This window comes from Tachypleus tridentatus, chromosome 6 (genome assembly GCF_004210375.1).
Source record: "Tachypleus tridentatus isolate NWPU-2018 chromosome 6, ASM421037v1, whole genome shotgun sequence".
Taxonomy (NCBI): Eukaryota; Metazoa; Arthropoda; class Merostomata; order Xiphosura; family Limulidae; genus Tachypleus; species Tachypleus tridentatus.
Window position 1 is genome coordinate 70,970,806 of NC_134830.1, and position 26,295 is coordinate 70,997,100.

A 26,295-nucleotide genomic window follows, 5' to 3' on the forward strand; every position below is an offset into this window, starting at 1 on the left:
ACTCCAAGTTTGAATCGCAAAAAAAGAAAGAAAAAAGGAAGGAAATAAGGTTGCAGATACTATAGACGTTATTTACATAAACAACAAATTCTTATTTTCATTCCATCGAATTTAATTCTAGGTGGCAGTATGGAGCTAAAACAGTGGTTTATAGTTTGGGTAAATAATATCCACAGCATTTCCAGTTTTGTTTTCTTACTTTTATGAACCGTATTCTTAGGGTCCGGTATGGCCAGGTGGTTAAGACACTCGACTCGTAATCCCAGGGTCGATGGTTCGAATCCCGTCTCACTAAACATGCTCGCCCTTTTTAAGCAATGGGGGCGTTATAATGTGACGATGTTGGCGGTGATGATTAGCAGCCTAGTCTTAGACTGCTAGTCTTACACTGCTAAATTAGGGACGGCTAACGCAGATAATTTTAGAGTAGCTTTGCGCGAAATTCAAACCAGATTTTTAAATTCCCACATTTTGTATTTATCTTGAAGATATTATGCATTCGCGTTTTTTTAAGCAAAGCCACATCGAGCTATCTGCTGAGCCCACCGAGGGGAATCGAACCCCTGATTTTAGCGTTGTAAATTAGTAAAATTTACTTGTGTACCTTAAGAAGTTTAGTTAAAGTGTAAAGTTCACAGTTTACCACTATTTATGTACTACTTTTTGCATTTTGTTCATTCTTGGTAAGATGATGATAAACTTCAATTTCAAAAGTCTAAATTCTACTGTATTATACCAAATTTTAAAACAGTATAGCTTACTTACAATGCATATTGTCTGTATCTTATACTTGCTACAGAAGTACTTTAAGCTCGATTAATAATAAAAAACATGTATGGTAAAATCCATTTTATTTCAATTACTTCATTCAAAATACAAATGCACTGACATTTCAGTCATTTAGCCGAGCTTTCACAGAAAGCAACATTAGGTTAATTACGTTTACGTGTCTAACAATAAAAAAAATCTTAGTAAAGTAAGTTTAGAATGGTTGTGAGGATGATCACAAGTCATCACAATGAAACTATCACTGATATGGAGTTCTCACAGTCATTATCTATTATATGTAAATGATGTAGTTCTCGCAATATTTGTCTGGCAGTGGTGGTCTGCTATTTCATGAAAACTGAGCCACTAACTCAGACTGTTATGCATTTTTTGAGTATCTCAAGAACAGATTGACTCAAACACATACTTGATACAAAGATCTTACATTCATAAAGTTTTAAAACATACTGCTTTTCTACAAAATAACACTATCCAGAAGAAATTATATGTTTGTATACTACTAACATAAAAATATAACCACAGAAGGTTTGATACAAGTTTTAGCTACAAATAGGTAAGTGTCTGTAGATTATTTTGTTTATAACTGCAATATGAAACTCATTAAAGATGGTGTATGTTATTCTGAAAACTAGAAAAAATTCAAAAACATACTAATTTGCCAAAAATTTGAAAATAGCATCAATAGTTCACATTAGTCAAGGTGAACATTTTTCATACTGAATTAAAAATTTATCCATAATTCAACCCAAAAAAGAAAATGAATTTCATTAAATAAATGTAAAACCTTAATTCAAACAATACTTAATAAGACAGGATTGAATGTATAAACTCTTTCTGTTTCTAAAGCACAACCTTCACAGTCTAATACAAAAAGTCTAATTACTGTTAAAACATCAAATTATGTGAAGTTCAAAAATCTTAAAAAATTTAACTTCAGGGTTAGTGTTGGTAAGTAAAACCATACAAAATGACAAGTTTATAAATGTTAATACAGTTACTGAAAATCTACAAACTTTTCTAAAATCTGACATATATAAATCATTAAAAAACTAACTGAGCAATGAAGTCCAGACATTTCTGAAATATTTTCTTTGTAAGCCAGAATATGTTTAATATTACACATGTATTTAAACTGATTCCAATAGCACCCTTTCTGATTACCTGTTTTAAAGTATTTAAAATAAATTTTAGCTACAGGATTAATTTTATTTTTGCATAAAAGCTCCAAAATTGGCTGGCTTTGCATTCTTGTCCATTGTAAAGAAATGAACCCCAAATTTAGCATTTTAAGACTGTAAACATACCATTGATCCACCAAGGTTTAAATGCAAAACAAGCTATGATAAAGTCAGTGGAACAATTAATTTAAAAATTAACTGGATTTTTAAGTTTCAAGATGATTCTTATTATATTTCTTCATCCAAATGCATATTATAATTTCTTGTAATCTTTCAGAGTATGCTTAAACATACTTGAAAATATATTTACCTTGAAATAAGGAAAACAAAGAAAAATATACCAAACCTAACACATTGCAAGAAAACCTTTCAACATAATTAACTTCATAAAAGGATGTTTATGTCTACAATTCCATTGCTCCTACAGAGAAAATCTTGAGACAAATAAAATCAAACCTAAATTCTCTAAATATTTTTCATGACTTATTGTAAATTTTATCCTCTAAAAAACAAAAGCCATCATTGCAGATGAAATTGTGGTTTTTTGTTTTCACATAATATTTAAAAAGCATACACACACCCCCCACACAAGTAATTTACAAACCATGTTGTCTTTTAACATAAAGACTGTTTAACTGATGATTGTGTACACAAGTTCTTTCTGAACATCATTTTCAAATATATAATACATTTTTTCCATAGTCATATTAAATTTTGCTGCCTTTAAAATAGCTTACTGGTTAACTGTGTTTGGCTGTCTTCAATATTTTGTTAGCCACCTATCAAGTTTATCTTTAACTGCACAGATAGCCCTTGTGTGGCTTTGTGTGAAATTAAAAAAAAAACATCTTTAACTACCATCATTAACATTAGAAAACTGCAGTATATAATATATTAAAACACAGTTTTATGTTAAAAAAAAGAAACATTGTAAATACATAATATACTGATGACATTTTTTCTTGTTAACATGAGTATATGCATTCTACTGTTTAAAACACTACTACCTGATATCATACATCTTTCTTTTAGAGTGCCTACTGTTTTTTTCTTTGCAGCTGGTTTAAATCACCAAAAACTCAATGTTTCTATAACAGTCCACTCACAACCTGAAAAGTGTAACAATGCCAACTGTAGTGCTCAAAAAAGCAAGTTCAACAGAAGTCAGTTAAGTCATGTTGTCTGTTATATAGAGCCTCAATATGCAGAAAACATACACTTTTCATATATAAAATAGCAAAAACAAACATGTTTGACATCATTCCCATATTGATTTTACAAGTTTAATGATCAAACTAATTATTGACTGCAAGTTTTCATTTTAAATCATGAGAATTATTGTTTCTTTCAAATATTTGTTATATTTCCCAAATTTTCTCATGCAATTTACTTTCCAAGCATTTCAGCAAAGTTATGAAAACTGTTTATCAACAAATAGCATGATAATTTTAACACTGTAAACTGTGTTTGCAATATAACTTTTATAGTAGCCTTCACTGTTGTATACTTAGTGTCCTAGCATCATTGGTTTAAGAAAACAATAGCCACACATACAACATAGAAATATCTTGGATATGTTGTCACCCTGACCATTATTCACATGGTCAGGTTGCCCCATAAAATGTCAACCTTTTATGATTATGAATGCTAATTTGGTAACAGATTAAAATAAAAAGTTGAAATTAAAGTATTTGTAACTAAGTTTTGTTTCATATTAAATGCTTTACTGTGCAATTAATTCCACATATCAACAAATTTTCTACTGGATCGCTTGTGTTTTTTCACAAGTGTTAATGGTATGTTTTATTAGTTAAAAACACACTGACATGTATGCCTATTTTACAGTCTTCAATAAAAATATTCAATCAAAATAATATGGAAGAATACTTAGAGGCAAGGTGTGGACTGTTTCAGCAACATAGGATTTAACATCATTTTATTTTTGGTTATAAGTCTTGAATGTGATACTTTATTTTTTCATTATTAATTTCATTACATATATTATCAAGTAGATACTCTATTTTGAAATAAAAAACAAATAAGTACTATGATGTTCCTTCTCCCTTCTTTATACTAGCTCACACAGGGAAACTAGTATGAATTGGAGGAGTTATTATTAAACACTATTTCCATTCATTTGAAGTAGCTTCATTACTGACAGCTTCTATCACGCATTATTAATCACATACCTGTAAGTGATATACATATTAACTGTTCAGAACTAACTGACTGTATTAAATAATATTTCTTCACCTATCCACGAGAAAGATCCCGCTCTAACCATTCAGGAATTGGTTGTCTTAATTTATTTAACAGTTTTGAAAGGGCAACATTGTGAGGTAAGTAAAAAGTAGAGAGGAATTTCTCAGCTCTATAATCCATTGGAGGATAGTTCCGGCCTTTATTATGCCCAAGACACTTGATGCTATTCTCTTCGGTAACAGGACAAAAGAAACCCTTGGAAGGATTATACCTATAAAATATAATTTATTTTGAGAACAGCATTTAACTGTTTGAGTTGATTGCAATGTTTATTTTTTTTTCTACAAAAACATCAGAAGCTAAAGTTGCATACATAAAGAGGTACACAATATTTTTTTCAAAATTTTTTAAATGATTGTGAATTGGTCAAATCATATGATAGAGGTTAATTCTCTTTGAGAGAATAGGTTGTGATTCAAAGAACTACAATTTGCATAAAGTTTGGGATCATATGAAAATATTTATCTTGTTGAAAGCATTACAAATATTTAATTACACCTAAATTTATCAGGTATTTTCAGAATTTTAAATTTTCCTTTCATGCCTGAAGAAGTTCCTTTATTAAAGATCTAATACTTCAAAGATTAGCTTATACAACAACTATCAAATAACTTCTGAAATCTGGTGGTGAATATAACAAGTTCCTCATTGTTACAATTCTTTTTTTTTTTTTTAGTTTGCTTATCAATGTGATTTATTTCTTCAGAAATTAATCAACAAAGTATATTTTTTGAAACATCTGTGACAACTGCATGTTAAAAGATGGGACTTGTTTTTATTGTAATAAATGCTTATTTTCATAATTAATATAACACTGATTAACTGATTAAATGTCTCAAGCATTATTTATTTTTTCAATCAGAAATAGTTTTATTTGCAACTAATGTGCTAAGGTATTAAAGTTTTTGTTTTGATGAAAGTAAGTTAGGTTTATAGAAAGGAAAGACGTACGTGTAATTTACAAATGGAAGTGTTGAAATAGCGATACGTGTGTTACTAAAACCAGAAACATTACGTCATTTCAAAGACACAAGTAGATACTTCCTACCCAGAAAAATTTATAAAAAGTTTTTGAAAAACAAACAAAATGCACTAAATTTGAAATTAAGTTACAATTTATATGTAAGTAGATTATTAAAATTAGCTTTAAAAGCCAAACAGGTAAATTTATTACATTTTCCTGGTAAGAGTATCAAGAAAAACAGTTTTTTATGTGAAAGAGATAACCACTTTTATCATTAAGTTTATGTCAACAATTACTAGACAGATATCAACACCCTTAATGATTTAACACAAAGTCAAAGATTTGTTAATTTTACATAGGGACTTAATCATAAACAAATCATTAATGAAAACATCTATACTTGCTAAATATATAAAAGATTATCACGTGTTGTACATTGTTCTGTACATACCACACAGTCCAAAAATTATCATCTAAAAACTGTAATGTATGTATTTCAACACTTACAGCACACTTAAGTGAAAAACTTCCATATAAATTATGATATTAGGTTCTAGTTATGACATGTATACAACTCTTTTCACAAAATACCAGTATTTGATAATTATATAAAAAACACATGCAGAGCAGAATCTATAGCTCACCAATAATTGTCCCACACATTCTTGTTATTGCACCTTTTCATATCAATATTTTTACACTGATAATTATAACACGTTCGATCCCTGCATTAAGAAAAGGATGCATTCTTGAAAAACTTCCATAGTGTGGAATTCCATCACTCAAATCTTATTTTTTCATCATCTCCATGTTATAAAAGTAGATGCAGTCTTATGGAAATTTTTGATCCACAAAGGTAATAAAAACACACATGAATATAAAAAACATTTTTAAACACATTAAATATAATTGATGTAGTTTAATAGTTTTTCTCACCTAAAATAATAGAAGGTACATAAATATAATTAACATTTACACAGAGAGAGAGAGAGAGAGACTTAGTACTGGTACTGAAGTCTATCTCATTCAGTAAGTCATGGTCATGTTGATGTGGAGTTGGCTCACCTCTTTTGTTGAGGAATGCATCAAGAGTTCTTTGCTCTTTTTGCTACATCTTCTCCTTGTACAGCTCTTATAGCAGTACATGACATCATGTAGTCCTTCTGTAACTTTTAGGCTGTGATCATTAGCACTAAGGATTTGTACCCCTTCTACAAGAACAAAGGATTAGTCTAGGTGGTAGGTAGTTAACTGAAGTCATGTGGGTGGTGTTTCAATAACATCCTCCTCTTCTGCAGTTCATTTTTGTTTCAATGTTATCAGATCCTTATCCATTGTATCTTTTCCATGGAACTTTAATAACTAAACCACATCATTTGCAATGATATCTACAAAAGCAGCCTGTTTTGTAAGCACTACAAGTGAACTTTCCTAGCACTTTCTGCTTGGGAAACACCTGTAATGTCATTGGTGTGCTATGGCCATGTGTTTTTCTACACACCATTCAGAGTTGACTCCTTTGCTTCATCCTATCAATAGTGTTTCCTATTGCATTCATCATGTTATATTTCTTCCAGAAATCACAAACTAAGTTTATTATCTCCATCAATAGCTTTAATTAGTTGTTTATCCATACAAACTACCTTCCCAAAAATAGTGGTCCTCCTAGTACCCTTTTTTGGCACAATGTACAATTATTAAATTAATAAACACTACTTTTACGGAAATGTTGTTTTAAAAAATGGTTGTCAAATATAAAACAAGCAGGTGACCATGAAAATAACCTAATCAAACACACACACACAAACACAAAGCATCTGCTACAAGATGTACATAAAATAACTAGTACTGCATTTCAGACATAAAATATGACTTCTCACACATAGATTGCTGGTCATATTTCCATTAATAAGCTAATTATCACAGCTGACAAGTAGTAATGTACTATTTACTTTCATGAATATGAGATTAAAAATACCATATTTAATGAAAACAAAGACGATACATAGAATTTAATTATATGCAAGATTTATATGCCATAATTATTTAATTACAAATTAAAAACTTATTTTGACTGTGGGATGCTACGGAACTGCTGAAACAGCACTTTGAGGATGCATGTTCAACGTTTATGATTTGTATGGCCTATTTAGCATTTTTCTAGTAACTATAACAAAAATGTCTACAAATAAACATAAATCACATCAGTTAACAAGTATAACTGTAAAATACATAAAACAATAAATAAGATTAACAAATAAAAAGAAAGGAAATTATTTAGTTATTTTACATACATCCATGTGCATTGAGGAACAGGTGGCCTGACTAAAATCCTTTTGTGTGTATGTGTCAGAAGTGCAGAAAACAGTCACTTAGCTAAACCAGTAGTACTTTCACTGAAGATTTTTGCAAATACAAAGATATAATAATGCTTTACCTTTAAAATTAAAAAAAAATATTACTCCCATATGTTGCTTTTCTTTCCATTTGTTACTGAAAAAGAATACAGCACAACTGTATTTCTACTCACACTAAAGTAACAGGTGTCAAGGTCATCACCTGTCAGTTAACTATAATAATAACTAAAATGGTATGCAGTTAACTGTAATAATAACTATAAGTAACTACAATTAAAGGTACAAATACTTCACTATAACTCAAAAGCACAACTACAAAACACTGAGCTCTATTGCTTCATTGTTTCTTTATTACAGGCAAGTAAACAAAACCCATACCTAGTCATCATTACTGTTTAAACCTAGTCTTCTAGTTAGAGAGTACTGATACATTTGTGTGATTAGCAGGATCACTATTGCTATATAATTCTTCCTGAACTGAAATAATGACAATAATATAATTTTCTATAACACATACAAAACAACCTTAAAAATGTACATTTTAGAATAAGGAAACACATACTATCATCAGGTGACAAGTAGAGGTGCTTCTAATTAGTTGATTTGCATTCAATAATTAATTAAACATGTGATAGGATATATTCATAATCAGTAGCAGTATTGGTGTTTTACAAAACAGAGGTTCATGTGTTCACTTTGAGACACACACACACATACATACATATATATATAAGCATTAAAAAACTTCTTTGAACGTTTAAAGAAGTTGATTATGATAAGGACAATATATCCAGTATTCTGATATTACAATATAAGTAACAGTTTGGATGAGTGATACACTTGATTCAGTTTAGATTTCAATTTATTGATAAGAACATTTATTATTATTATTAATTTTCATATAATTGAGAGATAACAGACAACAGCCATCCCAGTATGAAAATCTCTTCTGAAATCACAAATTGATGTCATGTAGTTAATGAATGAAACTTTAAATAGTAATGGTAACTTCATGCATTTCATGCTAAGAGCAATAAAGTGAAAAGTTAGTTTGTCTTTACTGTGATATTAGATGTTTAGTGCATGCTCTAAAAACTTGAAAAATATGCACCAATGAGTACTAAATTGCACATGTATATTATACATGTAAAATATAAAATTACGTTTCTTGTTTCAGTTACTACAATTTTAAATAGGTCAATCAAGTACTGATTGCTTTTAAAATTATAAAACAAAAAAAAAATGTAAACTAAAATTTAAGACTGTTAAAGAATGTTTAAGACTTTTCCACTTTTGTGCAGGAAATTATCAAAAATGCATTCTCTACTCATCTAAGCTACAGGAGTCTCAGATTCTTTCATACATGGTTCATATGAAAATTATTGAAATTTGTTTTATATTTTATTTATAATAAATTATACCAAATTATCATGTTAAACTTAATATTATTGTATAAGAATATCTTACTTCAGTCGAGTCCGGTAGCTGTAAAATGGCTTAATCCTCAAAAAACGCTGCAATCTGCTCATAACACTTGCTGGGTCATCTCTGAGTTCGTCTCCATCAATGATCATTAACTGTAAAAAATAAACACAATTACACGATAGCTTAACCCAAGAAATTATCAAAAAGAAAACTGGTATCTTACATAAAATTAAAATGTCAACAGTCTAGGTCTTTCAGAATGTTTTATTTTGTTCAAACAATAATAAAAATGTTCCCATATCATACAAAACTTTAGAAAGACAATTCCTCCATAAGGAATCTATTCAGTATTTTATTATACTTGTACTCTGTTCTTTTAATTTATTACTGAATGGCATTAGCAAGTTTCTCCAAGATAATCTTACTTGTCTTGGATGAAAATAAGTCAACCATCTTTCCAGGTGTTGAGAATAATGTCCAGGGTTCAAGCAACGGTTACGAAGTTCTCGCACACTCTTAGAAAAAGACTCGTTAGCAGTTACAATATCATAGAATGTGTAATGTAATGCAATGGGATCTTTATGGGCACGCATATGCTGAAAAAGAAAGACATTTTACTGTTTATTGCTGTTCAAATATTATCCTAGTAATAAGACAAATTTCTAAGAAGTTGTTACTTGTTTAAAACTAAGAACAATACAGCTGCTTACCATGCATTTGATCTTTATAATGGACAACAGTATGAACTCAATAAAACATTATAAAAATTCCTACCTAGAGAAGTCATAATGTGCTTTATTCCAACAAATATTACTTCTAAATCATAACTTCCTTATTCAAATTACCTAAATTGTAAAAAAGTATAATGAAATAAAGATTCTGCTAAAATATTTCCACTACCAATTCTACCTTTACTGCTACATCATAAGATCTGAACTAATCTTTTCTTGAATGTTTAAGTTTTTTACATAAACATGATACACTTATATCAATGCACTACATCACTGACTTACACTGATCTGAATTTTGTATCCTGAAGTTTCAAACTATATACAATATATTTATGCTATCATCTAAAGACCTTTGCTGTTCAATCACATTCTGAAATATGTTTTTGGCTGTAGCTGTAGGTTACAGGACTAAGTGTTATGTATGATCCCACTGATTTATTTTTAATGTAGAAAAACATACTAGCCTTCATTATTGCTGAAAGTCCAGGGAACAAAATACCACTGGTCACTGAACAAAAATCAAAAACCTTTTCCCTGTACTAAACATTTTCTACATGTTTGACCACATATTTCTGCAAAGTATATCTATCAATTTTATTTCTAGTTGAACTTTATTCTGTTTGACACTGTATTAACCAATAGTTAAAAAAAACTTAAAACACTGGATAAACATCTTGTTAATAAAAATTGTTTTTTTTTTTATAAAAATTTGAGATTTGATGACCATTCATAATAATATATTTTTGTAATAATGGTTGGATAAAATAGAATAAGCTTTACAGGACCATCCTTTCTGGGATTTAATACAAAAGATATCAAGTAATATGAGATTATTTGTATTTAAATGCCTAACAAACAATTTTTCAACTCAAAATAACACTTTTTTCAAGATCAGCACATTTATGGATGACATTCATAATTTAAAAAAAACAAAACATTTTGCAGTTTCCTAATTTTCTTTTTACTATTGAAGAACACATGTAAACATACAGGGTGTTTGGAAAGTCACTGTTCACTTATATATTTATTAACAGACATGTTTCAATATAGAATACAGAAGGTAAATATGAATGACAATTATAAACAATGTTGAACGTGATCCCCGTTGGCATCAATACAGGTTTGGATCCTGTATTGCCGATTCTTCGCCATTGCAGTACTAGCACCATGCACCTAGCATAAAACGATGGTTCTTTCTGCCATGGTAAGCAAGTTTATATTTTTAAAATTCTTTCTTTATATAAAACAAACAATACACTACTTTGGACATACAATAAGATTTGAGGGTAGGTTGGTAGAAAACATAAATAATAAAACTGAATCAGTTTTTCCCATGTTTCAATCAATACAAGATTTGTCAAGAAAAACATTTGAACATAACTTATACACAAGTCAAAATGCTAATCAAGCAATACTTAAAGGAAATGAAATATACATCTAAAAAAAATGTTTTCATGAGACAATAGAAAAAGGACTGTTATTCTACATTAATATACTGTTACTAGATTATAATTAATTAAAAAAAATATGTTCATAAGATATTTATCACACATAATATTGAGAAAAAAATCATTATTTCCCATCATGTGATAGCATTCTGTGTACACACACACGGGCAAATCCAAATTTTTGTTGTTGTATGTCAATATGGTGGGTGTGTGAAAATGTATATTTGTGCCAATTTTCATCTTTATTGCTGTAAATATGACTGCATAGGAGCCCACAATGTATATTTTTGGATTATTTACCTTTGACCCTATAAAATCTTTAAAAAATGACTAAATCAGAAAGAATAAAATGTTTGTGTATGTTGGACAAAAGTATAATCCTACCAAGTTTCAAATCAAATCTACCAAGAAATGAAGGAATGGCAGTTGATTGAAAAGTGTTTGAAGAATGTACTATGAATGTAGACGAAATAGTAGAAAAACAGTGCATCTCTCTGTTGAGACAGAAATAATTATCTGTCTGACCATTAGTAGAAAAACAGTGCATTTCTCTGTTGAGACATAGTTAGAAATAATTATTTGTCTGACCATTAGTAGAAAAACAGTGCATCTCTCTGTTGAGATATAGTTAGAAATAATTATTTGTCTGACCATTTCCAACATTTTACATATGAAGTTCGATTATGACTTGTGACTCCCCCCCTCCCCAAATGTGTTAACTGTTACTTCAAAAGATCACAATGAACTGGTAAACATTTAAAGCTTTTGTATTTTCATTCAGATGGACTTGGATGTGTAACTATTATATTCACCTTGCTAACACTAATGAACCCATTATAAAACTGTAATGTGACATTGAAACAGTGTTCCTTTAAAACTTTCACTACCATATGGGTTTATAGAAATCTTCATTAACAAAGTAATTATTAATCTAGTACAAACTAATCAATGGACAAAATTCTCCAAAATTTTATAGGTTATATAGAATAAGCTTGTTGCTGAAAAACCACAATTTTTTTTCATAAAAATTAATTAAATTTATAATAATCTCCAATTATAAACTGCATGAGATATACACTATATTATGAATTCTAGCCAAATAAGCAGAAATAAAGCACAATTTATGCACTATTTAAATTTTAAACTAAACTAAACTTCACAACCTCTGAATTTTACTTACTTGGTACCATGAATAAGCTCTTTTGATAGGACTGATCAGAATGGTGACAAGTTTGGCATATGGTAGCAAGGAATAGACTCTCATTGGCACAAGTTCACCATCAAAATAAGTAGCACTCTTTTCAAACAAGAACCGTAATGACGAATTTTTAGGAACAGGAAAGAAGTTCATATACCTTTGAAAAACACAAATACATTAGCATATGAAACAGATATGGAATGAAATATTACTATTTTGATATGACAGTACTTTGTTGCAAACTCCTTTAAATATGCTTTCAATACAAATGTTATGAAAGTTTTTTTTAAGGTTAAATTTATTCTAATGATTACAATCTTACCAATCAAGTCCCTTATAATAATTCTTTCCATTGAAAAATTGCACTTCTTCAAACGTATCAGGACTGGGATAATTACTTATAATCGCTGGGTGCATGGTCAAAAAGGTATACAATGCTGTTGTTCCTAAGAATGAATAAATCATAAGCCTCTCATTTCAGTACATATATGTATTAATTCTCATCCTTAGTATAGAAAATAAAATAATTTTGTACTTTTAAAATTAACTTTTAAAAAATGTTTCAAAGCTGTTTATTTTTTGTTTAGTGATAAGTGACAATTGAAAAATATTTTTATTTTCCTAAAATTAAGTTTGAAAACATTTATTTTCATAATTTTCTCGGAATTTGTAAAAAAAATGAATAAACTACAGTTTTCTGCAATTTATTTTTAATTTCAGACAATTTTCAGCTGAACCAGTTAAACAATCTATAAAAACAGCCCTTATTTTGATCAATCTTAGTTCAAACTGCCTCTAAGATGTGACTAACAACTATTATGTCACTAATTTATTCTTGTTTCTTACAACTGGAAATAACTATAAAACACAAAAGTAATATGTACACAATAGTTGCAAACAAGGATTAATTGCTACTAACTCTTTGAACTTGTAGGCCAAATAATTCAAAAGCTTTCCTGATTTTAAATAATGTAGTAGCAAATGTCAGAAAGGAATGCTGTTGTTTTCAAAAGAGAGTAAGTGATATGACGGTGTGATCTTGATTTGCTGGTTTATATTTCCATAAATTGAGATGATTAAGGCTATAAAATTAATCGTCTCAGCAATATATATGCTATAATTTTGTAACTTGTGTTAAAGCCCAAAAACTAAAATAGAGATGGAAAAAAATGCTTAAGTGGACATTTCAGAGAAAACAAATATCACATGACACACTTAATAGAAGACTGAGAATTTATTTAAATATTACCTTTTGAATGAACAAATTAAAGTTGTATAATATTAAATTTCTTTTTTAGCTAAGTTTTGATGCCAAATTTATTGACATATGCAGAAAATAAATTACTTATTAAATTCTAAATGTAGCTCAACTGAAATGTCAACATGCACTTCTACCTACCTGAATCTAGAGGTTAAACCAAACATTATACCTTGCTTCTATGCTATCCTATGTTTACCAATATATAATTACAAAATATTGTTATAAATGTTCTGTATTATTCTCAACACTACAGACAATTTACCTGGCTACCATTCTATTACTATTTCATTTTCCACATAAGCAGATACAACCTTAAAAACATTATTAATATTAGGATTTTTATGCAGGAGAAGTTATGGTTACAAAGGCTCTATAGGCCTCTTGTTTTTTTCTTTTTTAGGTATCATTTCACCTCATCTGGTTAAGCCTGAGGATCACTGTCTCACTAGCTGATAAATCCTTGCCCAATTGATTTTGTATTAATAAGAATATGGTTATGCCTGTCAGCAGTCAGGATTCCATCAATTGTGTGTTTATCTCCAGTAACTGGCTAAGATGCAACCCACACGTATTGATCTTCCACCATCCTTTACTGTAGATGTTTTACAGTGAGACCATGATAGTGTTTTCGTCTCAGCAATCTAACAAACTATGACTGACTTTTGCCAAATAATTATAGTTTGGATTCATTTACAAAGAAAACCCCTCTTCAGTTTTGTTCATTCTATTCTTTAAAGCCTGATGCACATTCCAACCTTTTGGTTTGATTCTCTCTGTAATAAGTAGTATTTTTTGTGCAGCTACACCTCCATTGAGGTACTCTGTGCTAATGTGCATCATATCCTTCTGAAAGTGACATTCATACCTATACTTACAGCTATATAATTAGCAAGATATTTTTGGACTGTTGTATATCATGTAAAAACCTATTTTAAGTTACAACATTAACTTTAATGAGTTGGGCATTTTACTTAGTTTACCTCTATCATTAACACTACTAGTTTCACATACCCTCTTTAGAATGAAACAGGAAATTTTAGCTTAATTTTTCACTGCATCAGGCTTCACCAACCAAAATTTGGTTTCTGTACATTTGTCATAAATCATTTTTTCCTAGGACCCATAAGTGCATTCATCACACTACTTCTAGAAGAGAATGATTGCCTGTGCTTTTTATCACACTAATGTGACACTGTCTTATTCTTTGAAAGAATGTTAATCACAGTATAAACTATTAACATGACCGTATTTTGGTGCAAGCAATTTTCACACAAGAGACAAGGAAAGCAACCTCACAATATTTCAATTTTAAATATCTCTTTTCACTTTATATAATTATTTACATTGCATTATGTATTCCACAAAGCAATAAAAAAAACAACATACAGTAGTCTAGAATCAATTATATGTACACACATCAAATTATTTTTTCTCTTTTAACTTTAACTCTTAATCAGTTTTAGTGCACAGAAGTTACATTAAGCAAATTGTCTTTTGTCCTGTACCTACAAACAGCCATCAGGAGAATATTTTTCTGTAGTAGTAGCTACTTCTTGAAAACTGTGATAGTATCAAAATGTGTTCATGGTAAAAAGTGGAAAACAGAAATTACAATGTACACAATGTGATACTACTGTAAGTTTCTTGTATAGGTGTATAAAGTAAGAGCAAACAATACCTGTTTTTTGTGGTCCTATTACTAAAAATTTTGGAAGTTGATCACAAGTCTTTGTCCTTGACCAAATGGATTTATGACGTTTGTCAATACAAGGATTCTAAATATCATAATAACTATATTAAGTATCCAATGCCTAAAATCAGTATTGGTGAGTTAAATTTTACTCTCAATTTAGGAATAAAAACCTTAAGTTACTGTTCTTAAAATTATGACGTTATAATGCATACATTAATAAGAGAATTTGTTTATTGTATTATATCATGTGTAAATACATATGTAACACACACACAACAATATTCCACAGCAATGATAATATACTCATAAAATACTTAAACTTTTGATTTACTTTTCTAATAGTGTTTTGTTAATTAAGCTAACAAATTTCAAGTGGAGAAAATGCACTTTAGAGAAAACAATAAAAAGCTGCACTATAAAAAGTGAAATTAATAAGTCAAACATACATATTAATTTATACTTTATATTTCATTCTATAAAAGTACTAAAATAACATAGATGTATGCAATTTATTTGTGATTTATGCAATATATTATAAAAGTTATACAAATACTACAAAATCAGAAAATGCTGAAAATTATTTGTTAATACCATGAGACTTCAGAAGTGGGACATTTATTTACACTGTAATAAGTGTTACAAGCCAGACCTAACAATGAAAATAAGTGAATAAAGTAAGCAACCAAACCTGTTGTGGGTTATGATTGTAGGACTGACATTTCGAAACCTTTATAGAATACAACATGAATTCACTTTGAAGATCTTATTTTGCAGATCTCTGTACATATGACATTTATTCTTTCACACACAAACATGTAAGTAATTTCCAGCACTCTCTAAAATGATGATAATTTCCATTATCATACAAATGATACTGACATACAACCAACAGAAAGGCTTCAGGTAACTAATGAATTATGCAGACACAAAAGGAGTTTTTGGCAAGGACTTCATATCTGAATACTTATGACAATCTATATTTACACCAAGTTATGCTTTATTTCTTAACAAATATAATGAAAAGTATACAATAATACTTTTGAATATATTTAAAATATTCATTTCTCTCTAGAAGTGTTCACTAACTTAAAATAAGTATCTGAAGTGTAAAGTTAATCTATCACTACTGTAGCATTCTTAAAAGAAAGTTTACATCTTTCTGTCAAGCAGGACTTGTTAAATAAGCTTATGCTAATCAGTAAAACATATTTCAGTTTAAATTAATTCTTCATTTTTGCACGTTTTTTGTTCCAATCACACATTAGAAACATTTCTATCCAACTAAGGGTTGTTTTTCAGACACTTCAGCAGAGTTATTTACAACAGATCAGTCTTTATCCAATAAAAAGCTTTTGTCACCCAAATATCAACTTATGAATAACACAAGTTTTTAAACTACAACTGAATCCTCGTTTACATGTATAATTTCATTAAGTTGATTTTAAATTAATATGCCAGACCTGACAATAGCTACTTTCAATACAATGGAAAGGACTAATGATCATGTACCACTTATATATCTGGCTACACAGGTTTCACCATAAGTATAAGATACTGTTTAACTTACTATCCACACAGGATCAGTCTCTTCTGGATACAGTTCAAAATATTTTTCAGCTAACTTGAGTGGAGGGACAGTGAACAGTTGAAGGTTGGTCCAGCACTTGACAAACTTTACTACCGATTCAAAGGTATAAAGTGCCAGTCTGTCATTCCCATAGTTGGACAGATGGGTCATAAATACATTAATCTGTAACAGCCAAGTTAGCAATAACTTAATATTTTGAAAAATATATATGCACCCTGACACAGATTTAAAACAAGTAAAAACAGAATATACTAGTGACCAATTCGAAGAAGATGGAATCTACAATAACTGCAGCAGTTGAAATTATTTTAGGCAGGACGAGAGTAAATTAATCCAAGATACCTTCTTTTTTTTTCCCTTCTCTATTTGCTATATATTTTGTGCAGCTGCAAATTCAAGCATGTGGCATGCACACACCTGATTCAGTTTTATTACACATCAGGAACTCTACCACCTTACCCTTATACTGAACTTCTTTCAGGCAGGATTACAGTAAATTAATCTATGAGAACTAGGGCATGGTAAAATACATCAACTGAAAATATTTGATGTTACGAGTCCAAAACCGTAATTAAATCTCAAATCAGTCAAGAGATGACAGAGCTATGAGCTAAAAGTTTGTACTTGAAAAAGTCAGAACCATTCTGTGAATCAATGCTAAAAATTGAAACAGCAATTTTGCACTATATAATGCCAAGCAACATAATGCTTTGATACTATAGAGTATTGACATCCACGTTAAACTGAATTATAAACTATCTCAAAATAGTACCTTAACTTAAAGGATAGTTTCAATGTTACTAAATTTTGTGAAATTACATTTTCTATCACATTTACTTTGTTTATAATATTTATGCATAGCAATTTTTAATTTTGAGCTGACAGATTACAAAGAACATATCTAAACAGAAACACCCATCACAAACTCTTGGGCCACTCTTTTCACTGCAAAGAGTAGGGCTTGACTATTACTGTTCATTACACACCCATCCTTCCATAGAGTGGAGCATCTTTTTGTGGCAATAAGATGCAAATCAAGAACTATAGGAATCAGAGTCCAAGTAAACCAGCTATTAAGCATGCTCAGCGTCTATTCCATATAGGCCTATGCAGGATTCCTTCAAAATTTTTAAAAGAGGCTGTAAAAAAAATAAAAATATTTATTCAAACACTGAAATATATATTTTCAAAACTTACTGGGTTGTAAACAAAAAGAGAAAAGAGGTCACCACCATATATGCTATTCTTCAAGCGATCTGGTCCTCCAGGGTATTTGTTAAGAAAAATTGTATGAGTGTATAGACCACAAGTTTGTCTTGGAAGAACCTGTAACAGTTAGGTACACAGTTAAAAAAATAATAATATTTTTTTACAATTTAAATTAAAGAAATTTCTCTACAATTTTCGAGATTTTTAACTATAATAATGTGAGTTTTTCTTTTTAATACTGCTCCCATTCTTTACCCACACACATGCATTCACTGATGAACAAGCCCAAATCTGACCAACTTTCTTTCAATTATAGTAACAGTTAAAGCAATTCCTTGAAAGATAAAATAAGAAAAATAATACAAAAATTAACAGAGTCTAAACTATAAACACAACAGAGGATAAAATGTTTCTAACTGACAGAATTGATTGAAATGAAAAAAAAGGGGTAAAAAAACTAGTACTTTTATTTAAAAAGGCAAAACAACCTTAAAATTAACAATGCTAATATGTACAGAATATAAACATTTACTTGAAAATAATAAAATAAGGTAATATTTGTTTTGAGGTGGATTAGATTTGAAAAAGTCTTGAATAACAAATACAACATAAGTTGGTGCATGCAAGTAATAAACAAATCTAAAAGTGTAATGCAAACCAATGTTAGAACACATACATGAACAGAGAAAATGAATTATTAAAAACTGTATTTGTCATTTGTAAAACTTATGAAAAATATATTACCTGTTGTAGAAATTGTTTCTATTACTGCACAAAAATGTTAAAAAAATCCACGTTTATTGAACATAGATGTGTTTTTAACCAATTTCATGAAATGCCATTCTTCACATAACTAACGATGGCATGCAGTGGGTTTTCAAGTAAACTTCATAGTAGTAATTTATTAATGTAACATACTTCCAACAAAAAAACAACAAAACTCATACTGAGAACAGGTTTATTCACCCTAATTTTACAATGAAAAAGAAATAATAAAATCAAGTGCAGTAAAGCATGCAGCCTGTAGTTTTTGATGTTGAATTTCTGCACATGCACTAGCTGTAATGCTATTTTAATACAGCATGACTTGTGTGATTTTACCAATAGGTAGCAACAGAACCACTTCAGAAAACAGACTATATATGCAGAGCTCTTAGAATGAGATAAGAATGTTGCTTCAGCACATAGAAACATACAATACACAAACAGTAAAATAATAACAATAAATATAAAAAAACATTTCATTGTATAATGTTATCACTACATTTTGGGTTTTCTGATTGATCATGCAGTGCATCACTTGCATGTCACTGATACATATAGTAAGATGTATTCTTGTAGCTGCTAGCTTTTTTCACACACCTGAAGAGTGGTGTATCAAAAAATTTGCTAAACATTTGTTTTGAGGTTCACTAGAAACCTGGACTTTTGTATTAATTTATACTATGAACTTCATTTAAGTGCATTTTCAAACTTTTTTTTTGAAATATACTAATGTACCTCTTTGTACGTCAATTCGAGGAACCACAGTATTGAATTAGGAGTTTCTGTTTTCACAAATCATGTGTTATAATTAAATGGTTTCACTTTAACCAAAAAAAATATTTTTGATAAGCATAACAAGTTAGTAATCAGTTAACGCATCACAATTTCATAAGTGTATAAATAAAATTTTGTACTTGTGTCAAACAACACCCATTACCACTTTGCAGGTTAATTTAATCTAAATATAATTATTCAAAACAAGAAAGAAAAGCAGTGTTTTAGTTCCATTTTGAAGAGACCAAAACACAGAAGTTATAAAAGAAACCTCACTAAATTTTTATAGCCTTTCCAAGGTATAAGTTTTTATAAGAACTTATAAATGAAAATAAAGTGTATCTCAACTTTTTTTGACACATTTTCTCAAAATTATATATGATACATGAAATGTCTGTTACTCTTCTTAATGTTACAACTTTGTTTCATACATATTAATACTGGCCTTTTTAAAGACTTTTTAGTTAAGTTGGAAGAAAATGCACTGTTTTTAGTGTTCATACAATTTATTACACACAAACCACACCCTTCTACTCTTTTTCACAATATCTTTATATATCAAGCTTAAGATTATTCACAACTTCAACCTCCAAGTTCCAGAATCCTACCAAGTATTTAGTGGATATTGTGAATGTTTTTACTGTTGTTTTCACATATATATGTATATGTTTTACAAAATAATCAATTTATTTACAATCACATGTGTAAAGCTCCAAACAAAGATTCTTGAAGGAAAAGTTAGTTGATTACAGAAACAGAGTTGTTTCCTGGGAATTCCCGCATTGCAGGAAATTTCTTCAGATATCCTGGGAAATGTTGTAACCAATTGTTACCATAACCTTATTTTCACAGTGTAGTGCAAAATTTCTAGCTTTATGCTAACTGTTCTCTATTCTGACTGGCAATAAACTCTCCCACTAAAGCATTAACTATCTGATATTGATCAATCATTTTTGCTGTCTACTGACAAGAAGTGTTCATTCACAACATAGAATTGACTGTTTTTTGTTTTGTTTTTTTAACAGTTTACATGCATATACACTCATAAACAAAGTAAAAGAAATTTTGGAACTTATAAAGCACACTTATTAAATATCAAAAATTAAACAGGCACTGAATGTAGATGAGAAGTTATAAACAGATGCACTAAAATGTTTAAACAATAAATATTTACACCTTATTTTTATAATGACTCTAGAGTGACATTCATCAGTTTGAGTAATGAAATATTACATTTTGATTTAGAGATGCAATAGGTTTTAACATATTAACAGTATTTAGCAACTTATTACAGCTCTTAGCACAAGCTGCCTTTATTATTTTCTGGGAATTTCCCAGGATCGTGGGATTGTGCTTTGAACTTCCCATACCCTGGGATTTGAAAATAATACGGAAAATCAGCAACAGTATACATAACTCTTCAAAATGTTAATATGATTCCCACAACAGACCAAGAAAAATTTAAGCATAGCATGTATTGTTTTAGAATCATCAATACAATGTATGTAAAAAAAAAGTAACAAAAGAAAAAGGAAGCTACATCTAAAAATCATTTTACAGTTTCATAATCATGTGTTAGATTTATAACTCGAGCTAACTTTGAGATACTAACCAAGAAATAAGCCAAATTTTTCCACTTATGACTTTTCAACTCTCCACTATTAAAATTCTGTATATTTAATTATGCAAAATAATTACAAACCTTTACATGACTGTATTCCCGTTATCATATAAACATGTCACTATCACCTACTGCATGGTCCTAACTCTATCTGGACTTTACCTCAACAGCTAATAACTTGAAACAGTCACACTTCTCAACATATATATCATGCTTAAAATTATCACCCATACTTTTAAACTTCATGTTCCAGTAATATAATTAACAAATGCACTATCTCTTTTTGGATGTTATTTCAATAGCTTACTACATGAAACAGTCACATTCTCTCAAATCACTAACACGAGAAGGCCAGATTGTTTATAGTAGGGTGGTTATTAACTTTATGAATTAAAGTTTAAGATGCTAATTTCAAATACAATACTATTCTTTGACTGTATTCTTTATCCAGAACACTACATCAGAAGAGGAGAGAAGAGAGAACGTGGAATTGCCCACTCCTCTTGCCAAAGGAGAAATTAAAGTGCTATTAGTAACTGAATTAGCAGAGACAACAGAAAACAGGTGGCTTCTCTCAAGATATGACAAACAATGCTGGCCTCACAAGCTCCCATGTGTATTAAGCTAGTAAGACTGGGTTGCACACAGCGACTACAGAAATATGGAACACCTGCTGCAAACCTAACAACACATATGTGATATCTACAGATCCAATGTGAACAAACACCTTTAATGCCTAACATATGTTCTATCAGAGAAAAAAGCATATTCAATCCATGAAATTAGTTCTTCTTGTTTCTGTAATATAAAATACAGATCAAACTATTACAACCAATCTAATAGTGCAAAATAAAACAATGCTAGTTCACTAATTCCTGTTTCATTGTTCAAGCAACAATTTCAGAAACAAAGAGTAGGATGAGCTTACAACCTTTACTCTTAAAGTAAGGTGGTCACAGAAAGAATACTGTAAATACCTACATATATTGTGCAGTATATTTTTGGCTTCACATACTAAGAAAATTCAACATGACCATGTATAATAAGTGCAATTCCAACCTGATTATATATTTGACTGATCATTATTAGCAAATACCAGCATAAACTATTTAGTTATTATGGTTGGCAAAATGAATCCATTATACATGTATGATTTAAAGTCTAAAAGATAAACATCAGAAGTCTAGGCTGTTGTTTATTTCTCTTTATTGAGGGCTTTTGTTTTTTAACCTCTAATGATCAGACAGTGACAAACAATGATTAAGTCAAAATATAAGATGTTCCCTTGCATAGTGCAGACTTTATAACTGATCCCAAATATTACAAACAATGATTAAGTCAAAATATAAGATGTTCCCTTGCATAGTGCAGACTTTATAACTGATCCCAAATATTTTGTAAAAATGTGTATATTATATGCAGGCACTTCCAGTAACTCAGATGCAAGACTTTTCTAAAAAGGATCACTGCTGCATCAGGCAGGGATCCACAGTACCTGGAGGGTAAATTACACATCAAACGGTTCCAGACTTTTAAGACACCATGTATACAGAACAGAAATAAATAATAAAAAAGGTTCTTACAGAATTAAAATTGCTAAAAACAATTCTTCACCACCATAAGGGGGGAGAAAATTAGACCTCTAACATAAGTCAATATATATATATATATTAACTGGACTGTAAAATGCCCTTCAGAAGAACTTGAACTGTATTAGTCAAAGGTGCAAAAAGGACACTGGATAACCTGGGTCAAAACAGATACATCCAATGAAAATAGAAGAGATGAAATAACAGGAAAGAATCTACTTTTATCTTTCATAGCAAATGACAATTTAGTAAAGAAAGCTCTGGATACAAATACAAGAAGTCATAAAAGAAAATATATGTAATGAATATCAACAGTATATAACTCAAGTTTGACACAGGAACTGGCTAATAGAAGGGGAAAAATTCTTTCATATATTGTCATCTATGCTCTAAAGGTGTGAAGCAGAACTACAAAAGTATCTACATTATTGGCTTTACTAAAAAAATTAAAAAAAGACCTTGAGGAATGCAAGACATTCAGCACAATAAAATTGTGTAACAACACCTGTGAAAGCTAAAGACTCTTCACACATCTTACATCAGGAAGCAAGATTCAATAAGTTTAAAAAAAAAACTCCGGATAACTAAGCACCATCATCAGAAACATCTGAACTCATAAAAAATAAAGAATCTTAAGAAATACAAAACTTATGATAAAAGAAATATGGTGTGAATGCACAAAAAGCTGAGAAAAACTGAATATTTCAGATAATAATTGATGAAAATAAAGTCTAGGTATATGTGGTCTCATGTTAAATATGATTAATCTATGAGTATGATGACAGTGGGCCACAATTAAATAAAGATGTATAGTTATTTTGTATAAATATTATGTAGAAAGGCTGGAAAAACTTCTTGGTGTGAGCCAGGAGGTATTAGCTTAAAGATATAGTACAAGTAAAGTGTGATACTGATGTAACAATTAACCGTGTATCAAACTTTAAAGATATTTAGATTTGAAATAAAAACAACAACAAAGAAACTGTAATTTTAAACTATAAAGCAATCATGAAATGTTAAAATGCAAGTATAAGCAGCAAAACTAAAATGTAATACAGTAACTATATATATCCTCTTTGAATATTATAACATACAAGGATAAAAACAAAGTAGTTTCAATTGAATGCTTGATATTAATGTAGAATTTGTTAATATCAAGTAGCTAAAGAAACACAGAAATCAATGAGCAGAGAAACAAACCATTATATTTCTGTGCACAAAACCTCTACGAAATCTGGCTGGATGAAGGTGTGGATACTCTTCAGTACTAGTAACTCTAACATTCCAGACCTTTTTCCAGGCTTCATATAGCTGCTCATGAACAGGATAAACCCCAGAGTGGTGTGGGGCTACAGAGTATCTCGAATTAACAGGTATTCCATGTTGCTGAAACACATTTATAAAATGTATAAAGTTAACAAAAGTTCTTGTTTGAAATATCAGATCCCTACCTACATCATCTGTACATTTATTTTTCATGCACAAAGTTAAACAATGGATCATATGTCCTGTACCTAACACGGATACAAAAACCTGAATTTTTAGAGTTACAAGTCTGTTGATGAACCACTGAGAGGCATTTCCTGTATGATTATTCTATACACACTTAACAGGTTTACATTTACATTACAAATATAAAACAAATATTTTAGTACAAAAAGTTCCATAGCTCTTCAAGTTTTAATTTTCATTCAACAAAAATATTATAAACTTTCACATAATTGCAAAATAGATTCAGCAAACATCTTCATTTATAAGAGCATGCAAGTATTTCATCAATCTGAAAACACTACTATTTAAGATATAAAATGACACATCTAACAAATCTTTATTCTCTAATCAAGTACTGTTTATCTCATTACTATGTCTTAATGTGATTGGACCAACTCCAACAACATAGATAAAAAGAAACTCATTTATTAAATTACAAGCATATATCTTTGAAGCAAACTATCTCATCCTTTTTCCTTCCACAAGTAAACTAAAACTAAGGAAAATTAATTTTAAAGTATTTAGTATAAATACTTAAATAGTAATTAAAGTATTGCAGATCCTTACAAGTTTGTAAATATAATTTTAATTATTTGAACAATGAATATCAAAATACCCATACACTTAAAATTCATAAGTATGTTAATCTAAAAGCTGTATAAAAATATTTCAGAACTATGTATTTTAAACTTATTTTTTATTTCAGTATACTCTAGGTTGTAAGTAAGTTATGATAAGTGATCAATTGGAATTTGAAAAGTGACAGTATTGTTTATAACTATGAAAGTGGCAAGATAATAAAATAACAAATTAAAAAATCTGAGTGAGAAAGAGGTTTCTATTAACCAACACCTGAAAATTTCAACTAATTTTTTTAATGATGTTAGCTTGGTCTTAAAACTGAAGTATGTGTCACTTACTTTCTGTGACATGTTCATCTTTCAAAACACTGAAAGGTTCAGAGTCTTGAGGGGGGTACAATAATAATAAAACAAATAAGCATGCTATCTAAATATTAAGCCCTTTTGCAATTTGCTACAACAAAGTGTATATAGTATTGGTAAGAACAAACCTAATAATATGAATATTGTTACTTTAATTTTGATTATGTTTTGAGATTACTGAGTATAGTACATTTGTTCTAAGTTTATTTTGAAGTTTGTATTTTAATCCAGTAGATGAGAGTACTGTTTAACAATTGTTAATTAATTGTGCTTAAAGTTTTTGATCAAACAAGATGTATAAATCATTTATAAGTCTACATTAGATGAACCTACCATGGAACTTTTCTTTTGGAGAATTATGTATGCATAATTTTGTCAATATGTTCAGGATTTTTATTTAAAAATTATCTGTAGTGAAATAGTAATGTGTATTTTAGAGCTAATTTTAGTCTAGTTTAGTTTTGAAGAAATAAAAGAAAATCTTGTCCAAAATATTTAGCTAAAATAAATTTAAGTTGTATGATATAAACTTATTAATAGTTAAGTAAGAATGTAAAATTCAACAAAAAGTAAACAAATTTACAATTAAATTTTAATAGGCCTCTCAAAAGCCAGAGGAGGATATTTTTGTTGGAAAAATAACAAAGCAAAAAAAATCCAGTTTTTTTAACTTGAACTGAAATTTTTTGGACATGTTCACAGGCTAAAAAGAAGGCATTTCCCACACTGGGGCTGCAAAAAGTGACTTAAAGAGGCAAGGTGACTGAAATCTATTAATGCATCATCAGCTTAATGGCCAAGTGCAAGAAGCATGGAAGTCTCTAAATGACAAGCACAGGTATTCATGAACTATTTAGAACCACCTTGATAGATACTGCGCAGCAGGAAGACTAATATTATGCCTGAAACTGCTTTCAAAGATTTCCTGTGTGCTCATCCTATTGCTCAACATCATGATGCTTCAAACCTTCCCAACCAAATTGCAGTTGAAATTGTCTGTATCTCAAC

General features: G+C 29.6%; 1 protein-coding gene across 5 annotated transcripts in view; it reads right to left on the reverse strand.

The window, feature by feature from the left end:
- Nucleotides 1–836: 836 nt before the first annotated feature.
- LOC143252772 (bifunctional heparan sulfate N-deacetylase/N-sulfotransferase-like) overlaps nucleotides 837–26,295 on the reverse strand; it is an 83,700-nt gene continuing 58,241 nt past the window's right edge. For 4 of the 5 annotated variants that reach the window (XM_076505442.1, XM_076505440.1, XM_076505441.1 and 1 more), the window contains 9 exons: nucleotides 24,053–24,238; nucleotides 18,092–18,220; nucleotides 16,874–17,056; nucleotides 15,292–15,388; nucleotides 12,675–12,798; nucleotides 12,335–12,509; nucleotides 9,401–9,571; nucleotides 9,018–9,127; nucleotides 837–4,440 (listed from right to left, as the gene is read on the reverse strand). In XM_076505442.1, the coding sequence (XP_076361557.1) occupies nucleotides 4,221–4,440; nucleotides 9,018–9,127; nucleotides 9,401–9,571; nucleotides 12,335–12,509; nucleotides 12,675–12,798; nucleotides 15,292–15,388; nucleotides 16,874–17,056; nucleotides 18,092–18,220; nucleotides 24,053–24,238 (1,395 nt within the window). In that variant the 3' untranslated portion in view covers nucleotides 837–4,220. Of the gene's footprint in view, nucleotides 4,441–7,928; nucleotides 8,028–9,017; nucleotides 9,128–9,400; nucleotides 9,572–12,334; nucleotides 12,510–12,674; nucleotides 12,799–15,291; nucleotides 15,389–16,873; nucleotides 17,057–18,091; nucleotides 18,221–24,052; nucleotides 24,239–26,295 lie in introns of all 5 variants that reach the window. The other variant, XR_013029136.1, reaches the window with a different exon arrangement.